Here is a 22,755-nt window from a genome sequence, read left to right as displayed (position 1 = left end):
GGGGTATATTTAGATTCTTCAAAATGAGCAGTTGAACTGCACCCATGAGAATCAGACCAATAGTCCTTATCAATCGTTGCAAAACCCCACATTTTGGCTGCACTATCAAACTGTCCTTGTCACTGTATCTAGGATTAATATCCCACCAATTAACAGGGCATACATTGCCAACCTCTACTGAGCTTCAGCCACCCTGACATTAGCTTTGTTAAACTTGGAAACTGATTTTCCCCTCTTGATAATGGTGAGCTGCCCAGGCCCACAAACCAGACCCAAATCATGATGCGTGATTTTCCCAGTAGTGCTGTGGAGTGTCACTGTGCTCTCTGACAAACTTAAGGCGCGCAGTGATGTTTTTGGAGAGCTCTGTAGTGTCCTGCCGTGGACTCCATGCTCCATGCAAACATGTGCACTTGTATGTTAGACTCCTAACCAGAGATGGTAACCTGCTCCTATGATTCTCCAAATCTTCAGGTGTTACTCTGAGCTTCTGTTTAACTCACTGAACATGTTTGGAGACATCTTAGCTGGATGCCAAACTTCTAGAAAGAGTAGCCACATATAACTCATCTCCATTTATAGACACATTGTATGCAAATCAAACATTCTTGATTGTAAACCTACTGAAATCTGGTTTTGCAAAGCATAACTGACATCAGCAGATGCTTCCTGTAAATAACAACCTCAAAATGTTTGAGTGTTTTTTATAAGTCAAAGTAGCACTAAGCCACACTTCCAATCTTGTTTCACTGCTTGGACTCTGGGGCTGGTAACTCCTGACTCCAGTTTTCCTTTTTAATTTCATCACAAACCTTTTCCAACCTACGCTGTGAATGTATTTAATAGTCTAGAACAGATTGCTAAAGACCAGCAGAGCACCACATGCCCACAGCAAGTGAAGAGGGCAATAGCTGCCATGCAGGAAAGCTAAGCAGCAGCATGCAACAACATAATGACAGAGCAATTAGAAAAGCCCTGTGTAATTAAGGTTGACAATGTGTCCAAATACTCCCTCCAAAGTCTTTCCACAAAGTCAACAATAGAGCAGCACAAGTGGCGGCGAGTGATGAGGAAATAATCTACAATGAGAATAATCGAAGCAAAGATACAACCTCTCTCCAGACTTGATGAAGAGACAAATGGTGTAATACATACTCCCCTCAACTTAATCTGTCAACTATACTCCTGTTACATTGCAGCCTTAGCCTCACTGCTGCATCTCTACCAGTCCATGCAGGTCAGCCTGCTGTGTCTTCTGCCAGCTTCATTGATCATCATATATCTCAGTTAAACCACAGGACACAGCAGAGAGCTGCACTGAAAAAACAGGCTAACACTACAGCATTTTAATTAGAAGAGAGGCCCACAACAGGCGACTCACTTGCCAGTGTTTCTCTTTCAGCTTTGTTAAAATTCTGTAACTCTTCCAAAAGTGCTGCACTAAATTTCATTGTGGTTTCTTTGGCAAATGAAGTGGTGTGATTGGCCACTGTGGTCTACAAAACCTGAACATCAGCACAAATATCTGCTACTGAAATGACAGAACCACAGTTGTTCCCCTGAAATGTCTTCTTTCTCTCCATCAGTCGCTTTCTCCATTTTTTGCCCATCTCTTCTCACATCCCATCTTTCCCAGTTGTGCACACAGTCTTCTTGTTCACTGGGTGAATCATGTATCAACCCGTCTCTGCACACCTTAAGGAATGTGGTAAAGAGAGAGAGGGGGAAGAAGGGAAAAAGTGCTCAAATACTTTTCACCTCCTCCAGCTACAGAAAAGAGACCAAGTCTCCCTGGTTCCTTACAGCCACATGCCCTGACAATGCACTTCTTTATGGAAAAGGAGGAGAGTAAAAGGCAGGTATGAGGAAGATGGAGGGAGGAGGATGATCTTAACTTTAAGCATGTTAAGACTTTTCTTTTTAAAATCAGCGCATGGGCTGAAGTTGAGAGAAATTCTGGACAATGAAAAGCACTGAGAAGGAAAACTATTAAGATTCTGCTTAACAGACTGAAGGATTTAGGTGCAGTGGTTAGAACTGTTGCCTCACAGCAAGAAGGTTCTAGGTTTGAACCTGACGGCCGACCAGTTCTCCTATGTGGGTTAGGGTTAGGGTACCCCAGATTCCTCTCACAGCCCAAAGATATGCAGGTTAGATTTACTGGGGACTTCACACCCATGTGTGAGATTGTTGTCTGTCTCCATGTGTCAGCCCTGTTACAGACCGGCAACCTGTCCAAGGTGCATCCAACAGCTCACTTATTGAACCATGTTCTTCTGCAGCCTGAACACATTTTATCTCTAACAGAGCTGATAAAAGATCAGGGCTGCAGAGGTTTTTACATATTGGTGAGATTTAGGGTCCTAGTCTTGGCACTTCACTGATACATTTACTCTATTACAGTGACACAGAGCAGAAAGGACATGCATTAGACTCAGATCACACTAATAATTACATATTACTAGAATACAGTGAGAAGGCAGCACAGCACAGAGAAGATTTTGTGAAAAGGACAGAAGACAATCTTAAGTGCAACTTAAAAAAAAAAAAAAAACACTGCTTGCTTTTCCCTATGCTCATACCATTCATTGACTGGGCCTGAACCAGTAATTCTGGTTTTGAATGTAAATGAACAAAAGTGTGCATCATGTTTCTGCAAACCTGCGCAAGGCACAAAAGCATGTTCACATCAAACAAGTTCAATGACACAAAAGAGGGTTTTGCTGGGCTTTCTTTGTGGGATTTAGGTGCCTCATACTTAAAACAACAGCAGCAGCACAACATTCATGTGGAGGTATTATATCTGTCTCACAGTTCTTGCTGAAAGCAGAGGCAGGAGGAACAGGAAGAGGTGGAAGAGGCAGGCTAGTGTCCTAGAATAATCTACTAATCCAATCTGAAATGGAATTATCCCAGGGGTACGGTCCACACAGGAAATTAAAGAGCTTTTATCCTGCAGGAGAGAAGATGACTTTAAACCTAAGGGAGCTGACAGAGTGCAGCCAATTTCCCAGCATGACTCTGCAGGTCTGTCTAATCAAACTGTAATCTTTGTTCTATCAAAGCAATTCAGTCACTGTGCCCCAGACAGTGTGCTTGAAAGGTTTATTTTTCCTATAACTTTGAAATGTGCAAATTGTTCAAGGATCAAGACAGTGTGGGAGTAGCCAGACATTCAAGGCTGCACAGCTGCTTGACTGTAGCATCCTGACAAACACAAATGCTGCGGAGCTAAGTCTGAACTTGTAGCTTTGCAGTTGAAGGCTGAACCATCCAACTATTACACCACACTCCTACCATTATGCTGAAAAGAGCATATTTCAGCAAATACTTGTAATACCGGCCAAAACATGTCTTAGCTAATTTATGATTTGACTCCAAATAAAGAGGCCTTGTGCTACGAAAACCAGACTGTTTCATTTAACTTGCATGAAAACTCAGAAGAAGTTCAAACCAGTAAAGTTAGTGAGCTGTGTGATTTAACTGTACTGCAGTCATATAATTTAGTGAATCCTGAACTTGTCACTCACAATGTACCACGTGTTTCAATCGATCTATAGGTGGTTTCACATTAGGAACACAGGCCTGGATCACAGTACACTTGACCCGAAAGTCCAGTTCATTTTGAGCAGTGTGAACACAAGTGTACTGGACTTGGGCACCGTGCCCATGACTGCTTGAAGATCTTGAGCATGATTCATATGTACTCGAGTATGGTCAGCAGAAGAAGTGGGCTGCTTAGATACGCCATAAATCTTCGATTCTGTCGGTTTAAACAAACAAACATGGCTGCAAAACGATCTCTTTGCAGTAAGTAGTAAAATGCGTGTTTGAAATTTGGGCCAATGAAAATATACAAAGACAACTGGATACTACACATAAAACCTCTGAGATTTATGCAAGTATTTGTCAGTGTTTACATGCACGTGGAACAGAAACAAATGTCGCCCAGTTGACAATGCAAGGGGTTGCTTGTTCTTGGCATTCAGCAGGCCAACTACATGCATATTGCCACCTACTGTATCGGAGAGTGCACTTACGCAAGTGTACTGGGGCACGGAACAATGTTACTAAAGTGTAAAACATGAAGTAGAATTTTCAGAAGAAAGAGGTGCATTTCAATTACAGAAAAGGTGCAATTCAATTACATCTGACATCTGTTTCCCCCACATGAAAAAAGACAACCAATCAGAGCTTTGTGCAAGAATGGGACACAGTCTTTCTGTGCCAGAGCCATCCTTTGCAAGTGCCACAAAAATTGAGATCATTGTGGAAGAGACAGATGCAGCTGCCTCAAATAACTATTTTACATTCAGACAAATTATTAATGATCCTCCTGTGTCTGCGATGGATTGGCGACCTGTCCAGGGTGTACCCCGCCTTCGCCCGATTGCCGGCCGGGATTGGCTCCCCCCTCCCCAACCAAAAATGATCTCAAACAGCAACCCCCCCCGCATCTTAAACTTTAAATTAGCTTAAATAAACAATGTCAGACTGAATAATCAAGTGAAATGGTATAAACCAGGTGGCCTGTCAGAAGGTAAGAATGTACGTCTGTAGCGATATTTATTACCTATTAAATTCATGTGTTCAAATTTATTATATGAGAATGAACAAATTAATTTCATGGACCAATGCCAGAAATAATATAGCCTGAGAAAACAGAGCTTTCTTGAAAGAGGCATGTCACAATAATCAGGTCAGAACTCAGCCAAATGCAGAACCAAAAAGACCTTGTTCCCATGTTGCCAAGTTAATCATCTCCGACTCTGAAATTCACTGGGGGCAAAGTGCGCACACAGTCCATTCTACTGGAATGTGAGAAATTATAGTCGTCAGTCAGACAGGCAAGAGTACATATGGGCAGGGCTACAATCAAATCTTTATTTATATTGGACCAGGAGATTATATGGTGCAAATGCTTGTCTGTTATTTACTGGCTGTTCATACATGGTGCTTTGGAGGGTTTTGATCTCATTACTTTAGAAGGAAATCTAAAAAGGGCCCTCATCTATTATGGACTGTGTGTGTCATGAAATCATGACATGAAACTGCAAAATATCAGTCATTCTATCTGTAAAAATTAAAAGCTAGTGTATATAAAATCCAAATATCATAGAACGGCATCCTGTCTGCCACCCCTCCTCCTCTCATCCATGCTGCCCTGAGCTCTTCTCATCAGCCAGCTGTCCAAACAAATGTTATGTAGCCAGTGCTTATGTAATGAAGCATGGCAAATGCTTAGCACATCCTCTTAGCTATGGTATCTTGTCGCATGCCATCATCAGTTCAAGAATCTCAGGATATAACTGAACCTTCCTGTTCCTTCTGGTTCCTGCTTTCACTGATTCAGTTAAAACGCTGCTGGGTTTTCAACAGTAAGTGTTTTGGATCACCGTGAACGCTCACAGTGAATGAACAGATAAAACACACGGCTGCCCTGAGCTTGTGAACAAAACCTGCAAGATCAGCTACTCTGTGTGTTGAGAGAGAGTGAGGGGGAGAGAGGGACAAAGGCAGAGAATGGAAAAAATACAGAGTCATGTAGTAGGTAACTTTAGTCTCAGCTCGCATGACTGGGATAAAATCAGTGCAATATACACAATAATATTTAAGATAACTGTTAGAGTGCAATGAAATGTGCCACATTGTCAGCTAGAGTATGTTCATCTGTGTGCTTCCTGTATTACAAACAGCTGGATGCTTCACAACGAGCTGCAATCTATTAAAGATATTCAACAACAGTCGCTGTGCAGTCAATTACTTTCAGACTATATAATACAAGCTACTGAGGGGTTTGCTGACTTGGCAAAAAACTGTGCATGCAGCTATACGAACAGATCAACGTGCAGGCATCTGAAGCATCTCCGAGCGCCCCTGCTGCCACCACACATGCACAGATAAAGAGGCTGTCTTACCGTCTCATTCTCCTCTGGGTACATACTGCCTTGTAGCTAAGTTGCTGCTGCAGAGGAACAAGTCTGGTAGCCGGCAATGCTGACGGAGACACTGAAGATGCAGAGAAACACAGTAGCCTCTGCCTGTTCACAAACGCCTTCTGTGACTGCTATGTCACTGTGACATAGCAGTTAATGTCACTGAGGCCCTGCACACACTGACTCCTATTCACTCACAAATTATTACATAAACACAGAGTGAGAGAAAGAGAGTGAGAGCGAGAGAGAGGGAGAGGGAGGGAGAGAACACAGAGGTAAGTGATGCTCGCTCTCCCACACACTGCTTGACCTGCCCTCCCATAATGCCATAATATCACTCTGCACAACACACAGCTGACAATAACCAACATGCATCTGCATAGACACACACAATGGTCGTTGTATAGCTGGGAGTACACTCACTGACATAAAGCATTCCTTAGCCCCTCACGCTAACCATGACCATCAGAGCTAAAAACCTAACCCCAGCTCTTCCCTAACCTAAACCTTAACCCTACAATCAAGTCTTACCTTCAAACAGCGCTTAGCCGTTATGAAGACCAGCTAAAACCTCCTTAATATTAAAATTTCCATACAACTACACTCAATCAAAGAAAGACATGGACACACCCACAACCCATCTGAAGCCCCCAGAGGGAATAAGAAAAGTACCTCTTCACACACACACACACACACACACAGTTTTCTTTTCAGTCATCAAAGAAGAAATATAGGTGATAAGTAACAGTTTACATGCTATTATCCCTCTTCTGCATTATATTTAAACCTACCTGCTCATAAGAAGTGAAAACTTCCGCCAGTCATGGTGAAGACCACGACTCCTGTACGTCTGAATGGTATCAAAACACATCGCGATGTGGGAAAAAAGAAAAACTTTCTGCAAGTAAAGTTTTCTGTTTTTGTGCAGCATCACAATAATAAAAGTTTATTTCTGTATTGGTGTGAAGGCTGAAAATATTCACATCTTGCTTGCAATGTTTGACACTAGTGGTGTGACGATATACTTAGCTCACAAGAATGAGATGATATTTTAACACTATTTTAAAGAAATCTTCAATGATGAAATATATGACTGGAAAATAGTGTTTTATTTGACTGAAAGTCACAAAACAAAATGCATTTTGAAATGTTTTAACTAATCATCTTGTAATGAATAGCACTGCATTTCTACTTTGCGAGTATGAATTATCATATGCAGTAAAAGACAGAACAATATGCTAGCACTGTAAGAGGTTTTGCCACAAACTCAACTGACTCTACTATATGATTTCATGAGTCTCTTCAGACCTTATAACTGTGCCTGCACTATGCATGGACTTCTAACATCTAACTGAAGCTGCAGTTTCCCACAGAATTGCATTCTAATTGCGCCGGTAGCAAATTCATTTTGATGGTGTCACATGACTGGAAAACAACACCTCAGAGCACTTCGTTGATTAGGCAGATGTCATTCGGTAATAGCGTCAAGGATGCACCAGACTGATCAATATCAGACCAATCAGTACACTGTGAGGTTGGTATGATGCATGAGATGACCTGAGAGATTACATCTGCCCACTGTCAAGACATTTTGCCACACCATACAGCAAAGCAGCATTCCCTCTTTAATCTACTATTGCATTGGGCCTTACAAGCAGTGCTTGCAGAGCAGAACAGCTATTGTTGCAGTAAAGTATCCAATTCACTGGATTAGCCATAAGCTAATTAGCATCTACATATTTTACCTACAATACATTTCTAGTCTGAGTTGTCAGACAATGTGCTATGATACATGGCCTTGCAGTATAAAATGTGTACAATACTATTTCCATCTGAGAAAAAGTAACAGATTGCACATGATTATCCTCCATGTCATCATTGTTTTTCCAAAACAAAGATAAAATGCACATAGAGCTTCTTCTGCAGTGTTAAAGTGAAGTAAATCTGCAGTGCAGCACCATAAACAGGTTAAATTAGCCAGCTGAAAGAGGAACTTTAAACAAAGGCAGAAAAGAAAGGATAGAGTGATAAAGAAAGAGACACAGAGAGAGGGTTCAAACCCAGCTTCACCCCTGCTCTGTTACACAACAGCCAAACACACTGCAAAGGAGTGGGTCAGCTGCCAGAGTGGCTGTGTGTGTTTGTGTGTCCCAGTTTGAGAGGCACACACAAAAACAGACCTCAGTGCTGCTCCATAACATTGGGGATGAGCGCGCAAACTAACTGCCACAGTCTGCCGTACTCAACTGAGACTGTCCAAAACTGCTGTTTGCTGTCAGTTATATTGCTGAAAGGATCTGTGAAGTCATTGTCAGGCTCCAGTGCTCCAAAACATATCAGAAACAGTGTAATAAGTGCACAAAAGATTTTGGCTTCATTAATCGCCTAGGAGGTGCGCTCCAGCTGGTCCTTGAGATGATGGATTTCAAGACAGGAATAAGGTGACAAACAGAGCTAAAACAATTTATCCATTAATGAAGAAAACACTGCAAATAACCATTAGCTACACTCCTACGTCACAGCCATTTTGGATGGCTGACCCAGATGTGAGAGTGGATGTGTAACAATAGGTCACCAGTGGTAATTCATAAACACTGTGGCAGGAAGCATGACAGAGCAAGATAAGATGTAAAAGAAAGAACAACTGAACTTACAACTGACAGTATCAGCAGATGTCACAAAGCAGTAAGTTTGGGGAAAAGTGTGGCTTGCTTGGTTCATTCTGATGCTACATGCACTGCCATCCAAGAGAATTCATGTCCGCAGCGATGCTGTTCAGGAGCTAACAGCACAAGCAGAAAAAGAGAGGCTAACATGCAAACTGTATCACTAGAAAACTCAGGCTTAAAAAAACATGCACAGTAATTTATTCATGTTTGATTAAAATCCTTTACAAATTGAAGCTCACGGTTTATTGTATTTCCATCTGGGGGTTCTTGGCATGAAAACATTTGGGACTCCCTGAAAGAGAGGAAGATTTAGCATCTAAATGACCCTGCAGTGAGTTAAGATCCTCCCTGCCAACATGTGATATAATAAGCCTTTTTATTATGGCAGAGAAAGAGAATGAACAGTAGTGCAGATGGCCTGGCTCCTATTAACAGATCCCTCAGACTGTGTGTGAGACCAAATGTGTGCCTCTGAATAAGTGAACAGAAATGGGCGCCTTTACTGACAAGACCACTTGACTACAGTGCCTGTAACTGTGTGTGGAGAATGAATCACTGGCTGTGTTAATAAATTACCTATTTTACGTGGTATGGATGTACACTAATGTGCATAGGTGTGTTCATACTCACTGCACCACAAGATGTGACAGTATAAAGACAACTCCAACTCAGCTTCCTGCCACAGCAAGTAATCAGAGGAATGAGGAAGTGCTTCCTCTAATCAATCATCCTGCTGAGAGTCATTAGAGGTGTTTAGTTGATTACAGCTGTCATAAAAAAAACGATGAGACTCCGGAAGGTTGAGTCAGTGTTACAATCAAAAGGTGGAGGATGGGCTAACTCCTAAGTACATAATTTAGTTTCCAAAGTGAGGCACAGCGTACACGGTAGGGGTGGGAACATGTACATGCTGGCCACTCATAATCATTTGGGCAACGTTTGACTCACCTAAATGCCTGCTTAATATCTTGTTATAACAAGATTTCTTGTATTTATGATATACGCTCATGTTAAAATATGATTTGTCTTGTTATTACAATATACTGTATTTTCTCCTTACAACGATACAGGCTACTTTATTTTCTTGTTATAACGCGAGCTCTGCACAGCCTGGAGTTAGTTAAGAGCACACACACAGTATGCTCATTCAGTTCAGCAGCCTCTCTCTCTCATCAAGACTTCCCACTTTCCATAATGGGGGCCAGCGTTACGCCTAGGAGGTGCGCTCCAGCTGGTCCTTGAGAATCACTGATCAGACACTTAAATGCATGCATGATAATTAGCCCAGAAAGCAACACATGAATGCAGCTCAGGAGCAAACACACTGCACATGTCCTGATTAATTTTCAGGCATTACTGACAACAGGTGAAGTCAGTTTGTGGGTTTGTTACTCACACCAGGCTCTGCAGGGCTCATGTTAAGGAGTAGACTTGATATGATCCACTTTAGGGGTCTGTGGTGATATATTAGATAACTCATCTGGCCATACATTTGAAACTACACGTTGCTCATGCATTGAACGCCAGATAATTGAAGAAAAGAAATAAAAAGTGTGCATGATGGTTACAGGATTAAGGCTGCAGGCACCACTGCTCATATAGCTATATAACGTTCCACCATTAACAAGAATGTTCAAAGCGCAGCTCTGTAAATCGTGAAATACAACATCTAAGCTCCACTAAAAATGCTGTTACCCACCCTCTCTGGTGGAGTGGTGTGGCAGAGCCTACAGATAAATAAATCAAAAGCCCATCTTCTACCTCAGTAACTGAGACCCCATCGAATTTCAGTCAGCAGCATCTGAGATACTGCTATTGACAAAGAGATGAAAGCCCATTTTGGGACATTTTTAAAGATCGCAGTATTTTTAAAGATCACAAAACAACAAGATACAACATCCCAAACTGTCTGAGATAAGGAGAAATGGGTGACACAATCACAGCAACACAATCTACCCTGCTAAAAAGCTCCTGAAGCCTGGGTGATAAAGAACCAGTGGAGGCTGTTGAAAGTAGACAAGTTACACCAGTAGTGACAAAGTAGGCCGTATGGTTAGGTTCAGTGCAGCAGATAAGAGCCTTGCAAGGAGTTATGCAGCTCTGCACACTCATCACAGCCTGAACAAGTAGCTTATCAGAAGGAGCCGCATGAGCTGGAAATAAGGAACAACAGATTGGAGGTGGAAGCACAAAGACACTACTTTCTGTAGTTTTTGCTGTTGCTTTGGTTTTATAACAAGTACATATATTTTTCCTATTCCCTTAAAAAAATTACACAAAAAGAAAGGAAAGAGGCTCAGATCAGACGTGAGAACAGAAAATACAACAATAGAGATGAGGGAGAGGCTGTGTGTGCATATTTTAGGAAGTCCTGACTCACAGCTGTTGTGTTGTCACCAGCCACACTGTGCCAGTACAAAGCAAAAACAAACAAGCAACCAAGTGAAACTGGGACAGTTTCAACATCAACAGGCTTGTGTAGGAAACTCCCACTAGTACCAAGCTAAGCATCCACCTGACCAAATACCAGTCAGTGAATACATGAAAGTCTACTGTTAACATATCCATCTCTTAGATGTCCTGACAATGGGAAACAGTGGATAAGGTGGGGGTGAGGAACAGCTTTTTTCCTACAGCAGGACACCTAAGAATCCATTACCACACTAAGGCTGCTTAAAAAAAAAAAAACATTATCTGGGTTTTAAATGTGTTGACAGAACTTTTACAATATCAACAAAAGCTAATAGCTTAGACTTAGTTATGTACTTCTAAACTCAAACAAAACCAGACATGCAACTGGTTTCAAACTTTTTAATTTTGGTACTGAAGCTTCCCTTTGTTTTATATTTGAATTGCGGACTGTGCCTTTAACCGTTTCTGATCAAATGAACACAGCATAAAGGCTTAGAACTGTTTGTTATTGCTCGCAGTCTAATACCAACAACACTTCCACGACACCGACTTAGAATGGTGAATAAAGTGTTAACCATGAAGTGTCCCAATTTCTAATTTTAAACAGCCAATGAGAAACGCCTATTTTCTGCAGCCTATTATCTTAGGAAGCAAGATAAAAGACTGAATAGCCTTGTGACAGAAGATGGTGAGATTTGCACAGGAAGATCAAATGACCCACACAATGAGGGTTTGCTTGCAGACAAAGCAGGACTGTACACATATCGCCACCAAAACAAGCTCGACCATTTTGACCTTTCTCCTGCCATTTAAATGCTTACACAGAATGGCCAAGGAAGGAAGGAACACCAATGTGCACTGAGCTGCTTTCAGAGAATATATGTTCATTTTTAGATTACCTTTAAACAATACATCACACTGAATCACACTCACGTCACTGTGTGAGATATCACTGCAAAATCAGTACGTCTGAAACTGAAGTGTTAGTGATGGAAAACACATATAGTGACAAAGTAACGAATGGGGCTGCTGTCTCTGCTAACTTTGTCTGGGATGCCTCAGCCCAGAGTACATGGGAACTGTTACTGTACCTTCATTTTCTTGAGCAAAAAGGGGTTTCTTGTATATTTCATGATACAGCTGCAGTAAACTATGTTTTATTTTCTAATTTGAAAGTGAAGTAAGTGTGATGTGTGATGAGTATGATGTTCAAACTTAAAGGAAAGGTCTGAATTTTAACATAGTCTCTATAACAGGCAAAGCAGAACACCACTATTTGCACAGGTTCACTATCAGCATATTTAACATTACCCCACAGCTTGAAAGCAGACATCACTTCAGTGAAAAGCTTTTGGGGGTGGGGGGTCTCAGAAATAAAATAAGCCCCAAGTTGCATCTAAATGTGTAAAATTAAATAAATAAATAAAACACACACATCTGACAGCAACAAAAAAAAGTAGTTTAACCTGTGGTGACTTTACCTGAAGATGTTCGGTGGAAGAGCTGCTCAGTTCATCTCCAGACTCCGAGTCATTGGTGTGTCTCTCCTCACCTGCAGAGTCACAGTGTTGGGTGCTGTCCACATCTAGAGGGCCCCTGACCGCCTCTGGGGATCGAGGTCGGGAACGGGGCAGAGAGCTGGACCCTCCCTTGTGGCTAGGCTGGTGGCCATGAACAAGAATGTCAGCCAGAGCTCGGTCATGGTCTGTGGGGGTGCTGGGGGCGTGATGGTTGTTATTATCCTTATGCTGGCTGGGGGGACTAAGGTGCCCTGAAGAGGCAGTTTGTGCAGTAGGGGAGTGCGGAAATTTCGACTCATGTCTGTGAAGGCTCTCAGGGGAGCGGTTGTGGAGTCCCAGGTCCAGATTGGGTGGCCTTACCCAGACTGCACCTCCACTCTGTGGCTGTGTATTGCTGCTGGCAGCAGGATGATGTGGGATGGGTTTAGGAGGTGGCATGAGGGCTTTGCGGACTTCTCGGACATACTGAGCAGGTACATAAAAAGCCTTACTTCCCTCCTCCTTCTTCACCTGCCACCAGTCGCCATTGGTTTTCTTGACCAGCATATAGCATTCCCCCTGCCGGATGGTGATGAGGCGGTCCTTGGACTTGTACTCATAATCGTACTCCACCTCAATGTAGACCTGTCCTGGGGCAATAGGCAGTTCTGCCATGACACTGTTGACTGTCCTGTCCACCAGGCAGTTCACCGCAACAGGAAAATGTTTATCAGCATGGCTTCATGGGCAGAGCTGGAAAGAAAACAAACAAAGCTTAAAGTAAATATCCATAACACCTCCACATCCATGTAAATAAAGTTCCCATTATGCTACTTTCTATTGTCATTTTATATTCCATAATGGTGATTCAACCAATAATTGGGCCACAGGTACCGTGGTGACCTAGTGCTCTAATACATGTACCATGCAACTGCAGTGCTTTCAGCTGGAATCAACAACAACAATAGTCTCACCTACAAAAACTAAAAGTGCAATAACTGAAAGCTCCAACAAAAATGCAGGACAATAAGGGAACAATTGGAAAACTGTGAAGTCCAGCCCAAAGATAATTTTAAGAAACTGCATAAAGTACAACACCTGCAAAACACACTTCAACAAAGCCAAAAACAACCATGTCTTTAAAGTCTAATACTATCCACCCCAATCAGACCAATGAGTAAGATTACAACTGAAGCACTTTAATCCTCTTCAGAGGCTGAATGCACAGTCTGCTCACATAAGACACATAAGACCAGACAGAGGGAGGGGACACATTAATATGACTCACATGATCTTCTTGCACTATTGTGTCTCCATATCTCTGTCCTGGCTAACTCTGCCTTTGCCCCTCTCTGCTCCTCTGTCTGCAACTGAGGCATGTTGCTGCTGAATGGAGAGATTAGCTGATTCACATAACACAGTTTCCCACTGAAGTCACACAAGTAGTCTCACGAGGTGAGGCTGCAGAATACCTTGAGCAACCTGAACTTTGAAGGGTCTCTTATTTAAAACAACAAAAACAAAACACTCATAATTCAACTCACAGCGACAACAAAAAACAAGCTAGGTTTAAAACGCATGTCTTAAATATAGTTAACACTGAGGGCAACCTTGACTTCAATAAGAATCAACGGGCAAAACACTGACAAAACCAGAGGCCAAATGTAAGAAAGCGTTTCATTAAAACTGTAGCACACATTTTGCCGGTGGGCAGGAGCATGACATGAGATCTTATCATACGCTGCCTCAGGCTACCTGTGTATGGGCTAGCCTGACACAGATGGCAGTAAGTAGGTGGTAGTAGGAACAGAAAGATTTCATGATCTAACAAGTTGAAGAGTTAAAAAGATGTGTAAGTGCTCAGAAAAGCAGTCAAACTTAATTTGGTGGTTGTAAGTATTAGTCAATATTTTTTCATTAGCCCCAGTAGAGATGATCTGTTTAAAAAACAGATGGTGTCAGTTTGTTTTGAGTCTCACTAGGCTGAAAAGACATTAGCTTTAAGACCTTGAGTGACCCAGAAACAATAGAAATTAAAATGAAGAACATTGTGACATTTACTTGTAATTTCTTCATTAATCTAATCAGTCTAAGACAGTAAATAGAGCTGAAATCCACCAAGCACTCCACTGTTACCAGGTTCTCTTAGACTTTAAGGACTGTAAACTAAATATTGTTTGGTGATGAACTGTTGGTCAGAGAAAAAGTACTTCAAACATAGATTCAAAGTAGATCAAACAAGAAAATAATCTTTACTTGTGTTGTAGTCTGAGCCACATCTCATCCAGATGAGGTAGCAGGACATGGCAGCAGCAGTTAGCGCAGGAAAATACAGTGACAGTCGTAACTGCAATCCTACAAAGTCATCAGTGAGTCACATCCAGCGAGACCTTTGCCTTAAAAACCAAGATTATGACTTTAACGGACAATCAAGACTAGAAATCCGACTTTCATTATGACAGAGTTCAGAGTCACATCTCTCTTTCAACCCACTGCTGCTGACTGGGAATCACAACAGCTACACAATAAACAACTTCCACTGCCAAGTCTATGTGGTCAGACAAACAAAATCCTGATGGATCTATTTGCAGAACACATTTTCATTTAATTATTTTTGCTAGCCTGTTCTTAACCAGTGTGTCCAAAGAATTATCATAACATGGAAGTATTCATATTACATAAAGTGACACTAGTGTTGTCACCATAAAATTGGCAGTTCAGCAGCAAACATGGCTTTGGCAGCTGATAGCCAGCATCCCTACAGCCTCTGTTTACTTTCAGTGGGGCATTAGCTCCATAAAAATCTGTGATTAGGTGTGATTAGGCCTACACCTCCTGCACCGCTCCTGATGCAGTGACCACAGGGATCATATCACCACGGATTACCTTGCCGGGCCAGGCTAACTTACATGGAGGGACATCTGACCAAGCTGCTCAGACCATCCATTAGCTAAATGAAACAAAGCACTGCCTCTATTGGCAGTACACGGCGTTTCACACTGCGTGATGGTATATCATGACAGAAACTGGCAGCCTTCCACATGAACTAGCTCGGCAGGGAATGGACAGGATAGAGACCGTTTCTATTTCTATCTAATCCTGGTGCTGAAGACATGCAGACTCCAGTGGGCAGCAGACAAGGAACCTATATTTAGTGCTGTAACTAACACTTGTTTTTGCAAATAACTGATTGACTGGTCTTTAAAATGTCAATAACTAGTGAAAAATATCCATCTCGTGACATTTAACCATTTATCATCTTATCAAAAAGTGATTCGTCAAAATATTTTTCTGGCAGTCCATGAACTGATTCCTTTATTCCTATTATCTCATCTCAATGAGCATTCCTTTGTCTGTCTGCATTGTTTACTGCCTGTTTATACTGCTTATTTTGCTTTGTTTGTACTGTTTGTTGCTGTTAATACTGCTTATTTTGTTATACTAGCCTTACGCTGGTTTACTGTTTACTTGCCCCTTGCATTGGGGGTATGTACATACACATTGAGAGCCAATGTACCAGAGTCAAACTCTTTGTGTGTCCGACACACCTGGCCAATAAAGCTGATTCTGATTCTGATTCTGATTCCAATTGCTGCAGCTGAAGTCACATTTACTCACCGAAGCACAACATCAATGAGGTGAGGCAGAGCAATGGTAAAAATTTGCCAAATGATTTAACAGTTCAATTAGTCAAAGCAGCTCTTAAGCTTTTGCAGCAGTTAGACATTTCCTGGCTTCCTTACAACATTTCCCTGGTTTGTTTTCTTTTCACTCGTTTACTCAGCTTTAATATCCTGCCAAAGTTTTTAGGTAAATCACCAACCAGTCTGACAACTGCTATTTAAAAACGGTCGCTCAGACTGCAACAACCCCTATGACAGGATATACTACATCTAAAACAAAATTAAGATGTGAAAAGTCTTAACTAATTTTTGATAAAGCCAAAAGTTAGACTGACAGAAAATGATTTAGCACCTATTTTAATTACTGATCAAGTGGCTCCAGTGTTGAACTTGAGACTTTGCAGCTTTTCTTTGCTGTGTGTGACTGTAAACTGAATATTCTGGGGTTATGGACCAAACAAGGCATTTGAAGGCATGTGATGGGCAACGTTCTGATATTTTATAAATTAATGAGAACATGATTGAGGAAAATAAATCTGCACATTAAATGACAATGAACATCACATGTTTTTAATAGTCTTGTCCCTCCATCAGAACAAAACATCTCTATTCAAATAACATCCTAGCATTAATATTAATTGAATGAAAAACTAGGCTCTGTAAATGTCATTACCCAAATGATTTAAGCTAGGAATGTTTATAAATAACTCAATTTTCTTTTGAGCGCTCTTATTCCTCATATTGAAAAGCTGAGCAGTGGCAGCGCCTCTTTCAATGATCCCTGTCTAGATTAAACTCCAGAATCAGCACGGCTATTTAGTTGACAAATATTCTCAGGGTCCAGTCAGCATCACCAGAGGGAGCACCTTAATGTGATGTAATGGTAATAAGATTGACAGAGGGGTGGGGTGGATGAGTGTAGAATTTGGAGCTACAGGACAAGATGACAGGATCTTGGCTGAAACGCTGGGAGCGACGGGAGAAGAGATGTGTGTGGGACTGCTTGAATTGACGTGTGCTGAAAAGGTTGCGACTGTCAGCACATGTAGAAAACACACCCTCCCATTTCGTGACCAGTGATTATTTGAGTAAGTTCTTTTCATCAGAGGAAGCCAACTTATTTAAAGAGGAGGAAAGGAAGTGAAGTAGTTATCCATCATCCAAGTTTTACTGTCTTTACAGCCAAGATGTCAAATTTCATTGAGTAACTTTCCTCTCAGTTATTCAAGCTAATTCAAATATCAGTCAACTGTTTTCTTTATAATTACAATAATATCTTAGAAAACTGCTGACAGCAAATTTTGTTCAACCATAATATGCCTGCAAAGACACGTTGGCATTAAAGTGGCTATAATCAACATTTTTATACCAACAAAATCACGACAATGTGATGTTGTGAGGAACGAACAAAGAATCAACATTTGGATCTGCAGCTCCCCTGAGATTTATAGTAATTTTTTGCTCATTGTTAAGCCCTCCAGCTGCGACTTGACTGCTTTGGTTCACACACACAGCCCCAACAGTGTAGTCTTTCGCAGCTGCAGGCAGCTGTTTTCTGATAATCCCAGTAAAATCTACCTCCTCACCATAAAACAGCAGAAAGACACAGTTAGCTGGTGAATATAGTGGGAGCATTTAGCAGCTAAACAGCCAGATATTTCCTGCAGAAGTTGGTAGAGCCAAAACAGGATGAATATTGGATGTTTGGATGTACATCACCATGACTCCAAATTAATGATAATGTTGCTCTGTAACTGCTGGATGTATAAGCAACTGTTTGCAAAGGCGTTCACTACATCAACTTAAATAGTGATGATATGTCAAGGAAAACAGTTATTTCAGGTTTAAGCTTTGCAAATGACATTTTGCCAAATTCAGAGCAAAAAAAAACTGTTGACCTCTAATTTATTAGTACGTCAGCAGACATTGCGGAGACCAAAGCCACAGCACATAAAAACTATCAGCATGACTCAGTATCTCGAGGGATAAGTGAGAAGATATGATTTTTATTGTACTAACCCTTTAACATGAAAAACTGAAATGCTGGGAACGAGCAGAGACAGTCAAACAGTGCATGGTGGCTTTACGTCCATATTGACCTGAACAGCTTGGGTCCAGCACAGACTGTCCCCGTTTGGCACCTCTCACCATGACCTTTCTAGAAACTCAACTCCCCGTGGGCCCCTGCAAGTGCCATAACCACAATCTGTTACACTTGAACAGGAGGAGGGAAATGAGAGCACACAACATAAAAAAAGCACAAAAAAGGAAACATTTAGAGACAGGTAGGTCACCTGCTGTAGGAATGAGGCAGTGAGCATCACATAATGGAGTCCACACTTCCAATTCAACACGACATCATCCTTTACCATACCGTAAATCTTTGTCACACTGATAAATAAACAAGCTCACTAGCAAGAGGCTGCATTACACCAACCAGGAGAAACTCTCTCATGTGGTTTATGGGTTTCAAACTAGAATTCCAAAATATTAATACTGAATATTCCAGTTACAACAAAAACAGAAACAGGTTCTCTCACTTCATAAGCAAACATTTGGTTTATCTTGACACATGATAAATTATGAACTGATAATCAAAACAGTTGTCGAATTTTACCGATCAGCTTAGTGGGCAATCATCCATCCATCGATCCATCTATCCATCATTGTTTATCTTATTAGGCAAATAAGGGCTTCATTAAACTGTAAACGGTATCTGTAGGTAGGCTATCTAGTATTTTTAAGTCCTTCAAATGCCTTGATATAAAAGACACGTTATGTCTTTATGTCGTCGTGGTTCACATATCATTTAGCAAAGAGTAACACGACAATATCACCTACTTTGTGTGAGGACTGTAGCACCCTGACAGTTTAAGTTTGCTGCTGAATGCTAATGAAATTAACCCATGACCAAAACGTTCACTGTAATATTTCTGAGTTAGTTAGCATCTTAGCAGGTTTATGGTACAAAAGAAAGTCCCAATGGGAGTAAAATTAATCTTTACACATCTGTTTGTATTTATATTCTATGCGTCAGTGAGCCAGTAGCACACCACAGCTAGTATAAAGGGATTAAGTTTACAGGTCCTGCCTGGTACCTGTAACGTCTTCCTCTGAACTTTATTAAGCAGTTATTTGAGTACTTCTGTGTACTGTAAAAGTTTTATCTTTAACTTATATTCAGGTTTTGCCACCCTAACATTAACTAACAATTCTTGGTAGGGTGTTTGTCTTGATTTACACGAGCTAAACTGTCACTAACGTTAGCTAGCTAATTAGCCTTTTGGCTAAAACATTCCTGTGTCCCAAACGTTGCTGCAGTCAAACATCCGCACCTTCGCATACCTTCTCTGTTGGAGTGAGGCTGTCCTTGGAGAAAACAAAACACGCTCCAGTGCTAGGTGAGGTTAAATTCCTGTAAATGTTCCAGTCGACGGACCACCGTGTGAAACTAGCTGTGTACTTATCAGGCTTGTCAGATTAGCGGCGTTCCCGTTTGTCCTGTCCTTCCCTCGCCGGTGTGCTAATCCACAGCAGCGCTCGATCCCATGAACTCACAACTTCAACCACCTTAAGACAAAGATCGTCTATTGTTACGATACATCACTCTACCCCCACCTCACTCACACACAAAAGAAACTCGAACCCGCTTTCCGGTCGCTAGACAACCTCGAGTAAATTTTGACGTTACCATAGCGACTAGAAAACATACTGTTTTATTTTACCGTTAATGTAACTGTTGTTTATGAATGTAGAAGCAACTATAACTTTGATTATCAATCAAAATTACCCATCTGTTATGTTTAGTTAGCATTTCCCTTAGACCATTAAAACAGTAAGTTCAGTGTTTGCGATGAGTGAAAACACGGTCAGAGTGAGATCTCTTGGCTGTTTTGTACTCCATGGTCAAGCCCTCAGGTGTTCGGAACGAACAGGAAATCAGCGCCACCTGGCGACAAAGTGACGAAACTACAACTATACGGCAAGATAAAAACTTCACAAAAGCTGTGGAAATTTAAAATCCGAAGCGGGAAATTTGTACAGGCCAGATAAAAACACTGAACACTAAGTTGCTGCTGTTTCAGAACAACTGGATGGCGCAGAGTAATTTTAATCATTGTTAATTTTTGTAGCCTACTTGTAAAAGCTCTTACAAACATCTTAGCATCAAAATATAGTAAAAGTACCAAAAGTGAAATTAGTCATTTTACAGACCGGCCTATTTCAGATCAATATATACAGCATTCTATAATTAGGTTATGATTATTGGTGATGTACTTACACATGGTACACTATGATACCAGTCCTGATCTGATATTTGTTTTACAGGTTTTCTCCACTAGTGTGAGATAATTCTGATAAGTGTTCTGAGAGTGTAAATTTTGGCAATACAATCACCACAGCGTTCAGTAATTTCTGGTTATTTTCACACAGGTATCACCTTGGAACATGGTTCACAAAACAGTTACCAGTAACCAAGGTGCAGTTCAGAATTAAATGACACAATATTTTAAATCTTGTTCACACTGAAAAGAAATGTCGCTGTAGAGTTGACTCATTCATACACTTATGGCTCTATAATCAGTATGAAGTTGCATGTAAAGGGACACAGGGTGTTTCCCAAAGTAAAGAAGTTGTGTCACATGTGCAGTTGACCAACCTGGTTATAGTGTCACACTGAACAATGTAATGTTCCATCAGACTCCAAACCAACACAACTGACAGACATCTGTCTTATCTCAGGGTTTGGCTAGAAAGAGGAACAGCTGTGATGGAGATGAATGTTTACAACCTGTAAATGACTGGAGCAGTAAACAGATAGCCTAAGATGGGACTGAATTTTAATTTTTCTTTTAACTCCTTAGCTGACTGCAGGTTTGAACATGTGATTTGATGCTGATTTATTAAAAAAGAGGATTGTTGGTCTTTTTGCTTTCTTGACTGAGTTTATTACTCCCCCCCCCCCCCTTTTTTTTTTGGAACACCAACTATGTGATTTTTAATGACTGCATGGAGAGTTATGAGAACATACCATTTGGAGCGTTTTGCCAGTGATAACGTGGTTTTTCTATCAGCTATTATCAAATCCAGGCTTTGTTTCTAACGCCGCATCAAACAACAAAGCATTTACATAAAATGTTACTGTCAGACAATTTATTTTTACTGTCATCCTGGACCTTCCCTGATATTTTTAATTTTCATGATCCCACAGATGTCCATCTGCCTGACATGATAAAATGTTTGCCCAAGGGCGAAACCAACATTTAACCCCAACATTGTGTGTTGCAATAATACAAAAAAGATTTTGTGGATAAGTTCTCTGACTTTTTGACTGAAATTTTAGGCAAATATGGCGGGGCATTTATCATTGGGTATTTTAATATTCACGCACGCTCCCTCCCTTCTTGTTTTTAAATCTAACTTATTTTTATTGTCAGGCTTTCCCTGATCATCAGCATTTGTAGTTTTTATTGCAATATATTGTGTTTTGCTGAGCTTTTATATTTTTAATGATATTTACATTTTATTTTTAGATGCCATTTTATCTTTGTTCAGCCCTTTGGCCAAAGTTTTGCTGTTTTAAATGTGCTCTCTATATATATAAAATTATAACTGATCAGCAAGCATAATTGCACCTTATGAAGCCTTTATAAGTAGTGGACTCTCAGAGTGGTCGATTTAATTGGAACTTAAGGGTCTAATCAACACTATGAAAAAGTCCCAGACCAAAAGTATTGCCAATATTAATGAGAAATAGAACGTTTCCACTAGAGGAACAGTATAAAAACTACACTGCACCATGGCTTGTAACTTACTTGGCTCTCCTTATCAAAACAATTAAGAGGTTTTAACCGAATGCAAAAAGGACTGAGAGATGTTAAGTGTTTTCACATAATTATTTAATCACACATACATTTACATCATGCAGTCAATCAAAACTGTGATCGCATTAACTTTCCTTCTCTGTCCATATTAGAGCCCTGCTATTTGTGCCCCAGTTCTCCAGGAATGATCCAGTACCTTGTCCACTGATGGAGCCCCAAACCATCCTTTAAAAACTAACTATTACACAGTAGTAAATTAAAAAAATATTGTTTTTTAAATTATGAATAATGAAAAATTCAATTAACCACCACAAATAATCTTTGCTAGTTTTATTTACAATTTTTTCCCCATTTCATGTCCAGTTCCAGTGGAAGGTCAAAGGATAAACATATTAAGGTCCATGCTGCAGTCTTCAATAACCTAGAAGATTAAACTCATCTCGACAGACACCCAACACCATCCTGTCATAGATACGTGAGAGCTTCTCCTTCTGGCAGCTTGCAGAAAGTAGTGATTACTAATTAAATCAACAAACAGTTTGATTCATAGGGCTTTGGAAACGTTTCCTCCAGTCAAAAACAGCCATGTATGGAGTGTTCTTCTGAGTGCAGATATCGTGAAGTGCTATTAAATCCAAGCTTTCTAGACAACAGGTTTTAGAAAAAGCCAAAGTGCAATCAACCTTCTCAAGCTAATTTTTCCACTAGTCTCAGCCAAAAATGTTTTTTCCCCCTCTACAGAGGTTTCTTTAATCTGTCTGTCTAAAAAGCTAAAACCCGATACTAAAAAC

The 22,755-nt window shown here is 40.7% G+C and overlaps 1 protein-coding gene across 4 annotated transcripts in view; it reads right to left on the bottom strand.

Moving 5' to 3' along the window:
- Positions 1 to 19,833, bottom strand: part of LOC109967089 (rho GTPase-activating protein 12) — a 44,112-nt gene extending 24,279 nt beyond the window's left edge. The window contains exons 1-2 of one of the 4 annotated variants that reach the window (XM_020612443.1): positions 19,485 to 19,833; positions 12,499 to 13,269 (exon numbers count right to left, since the gene is read on the bottom strand). In XM_020612443.1, coding sequence (XP_020468099.1) covers positions 12,499 to 13,191 — 693 coding nt within the window. In that variant the 5' untranslated portion in view covers positions 13,192 to 13,269; positions 19,485 to 19,833. Of the gene's footprint in view, positions 1 to 12,498; positions 13,270 to 18,158; positions 18,288 to 19,474 lie in introns of those variants that run through there. The other 3 variants (XM_020612440.1, XM_020612442.1, XM_020612441.1) reach the window with 3 other exon arrangements.
- Positions 19,834 to 22,755: the final 2,922 nt, after the last annotated feature.

Source organism: Monopterus albus, unplaced genomic scaffold (assembly GCF_001952655.1).
Source record: "Monopterus albus unplaced genomic scaffold, M_albus_1.0 scaffold125.1, whole genome shotgun sequence".
Classification (NCBI taxonomy): Eukaryota; Metazoa; Chordata; class Actinopteri; order Synbranchiformes; family Synbranchidae; genus Monopterus; species Monopterus albus.
The sequence above is the reverse complement of the archived record's forward strand: the minus strand, read 5'-3'. Positions and strand labels throughout refer to the sequence as shown.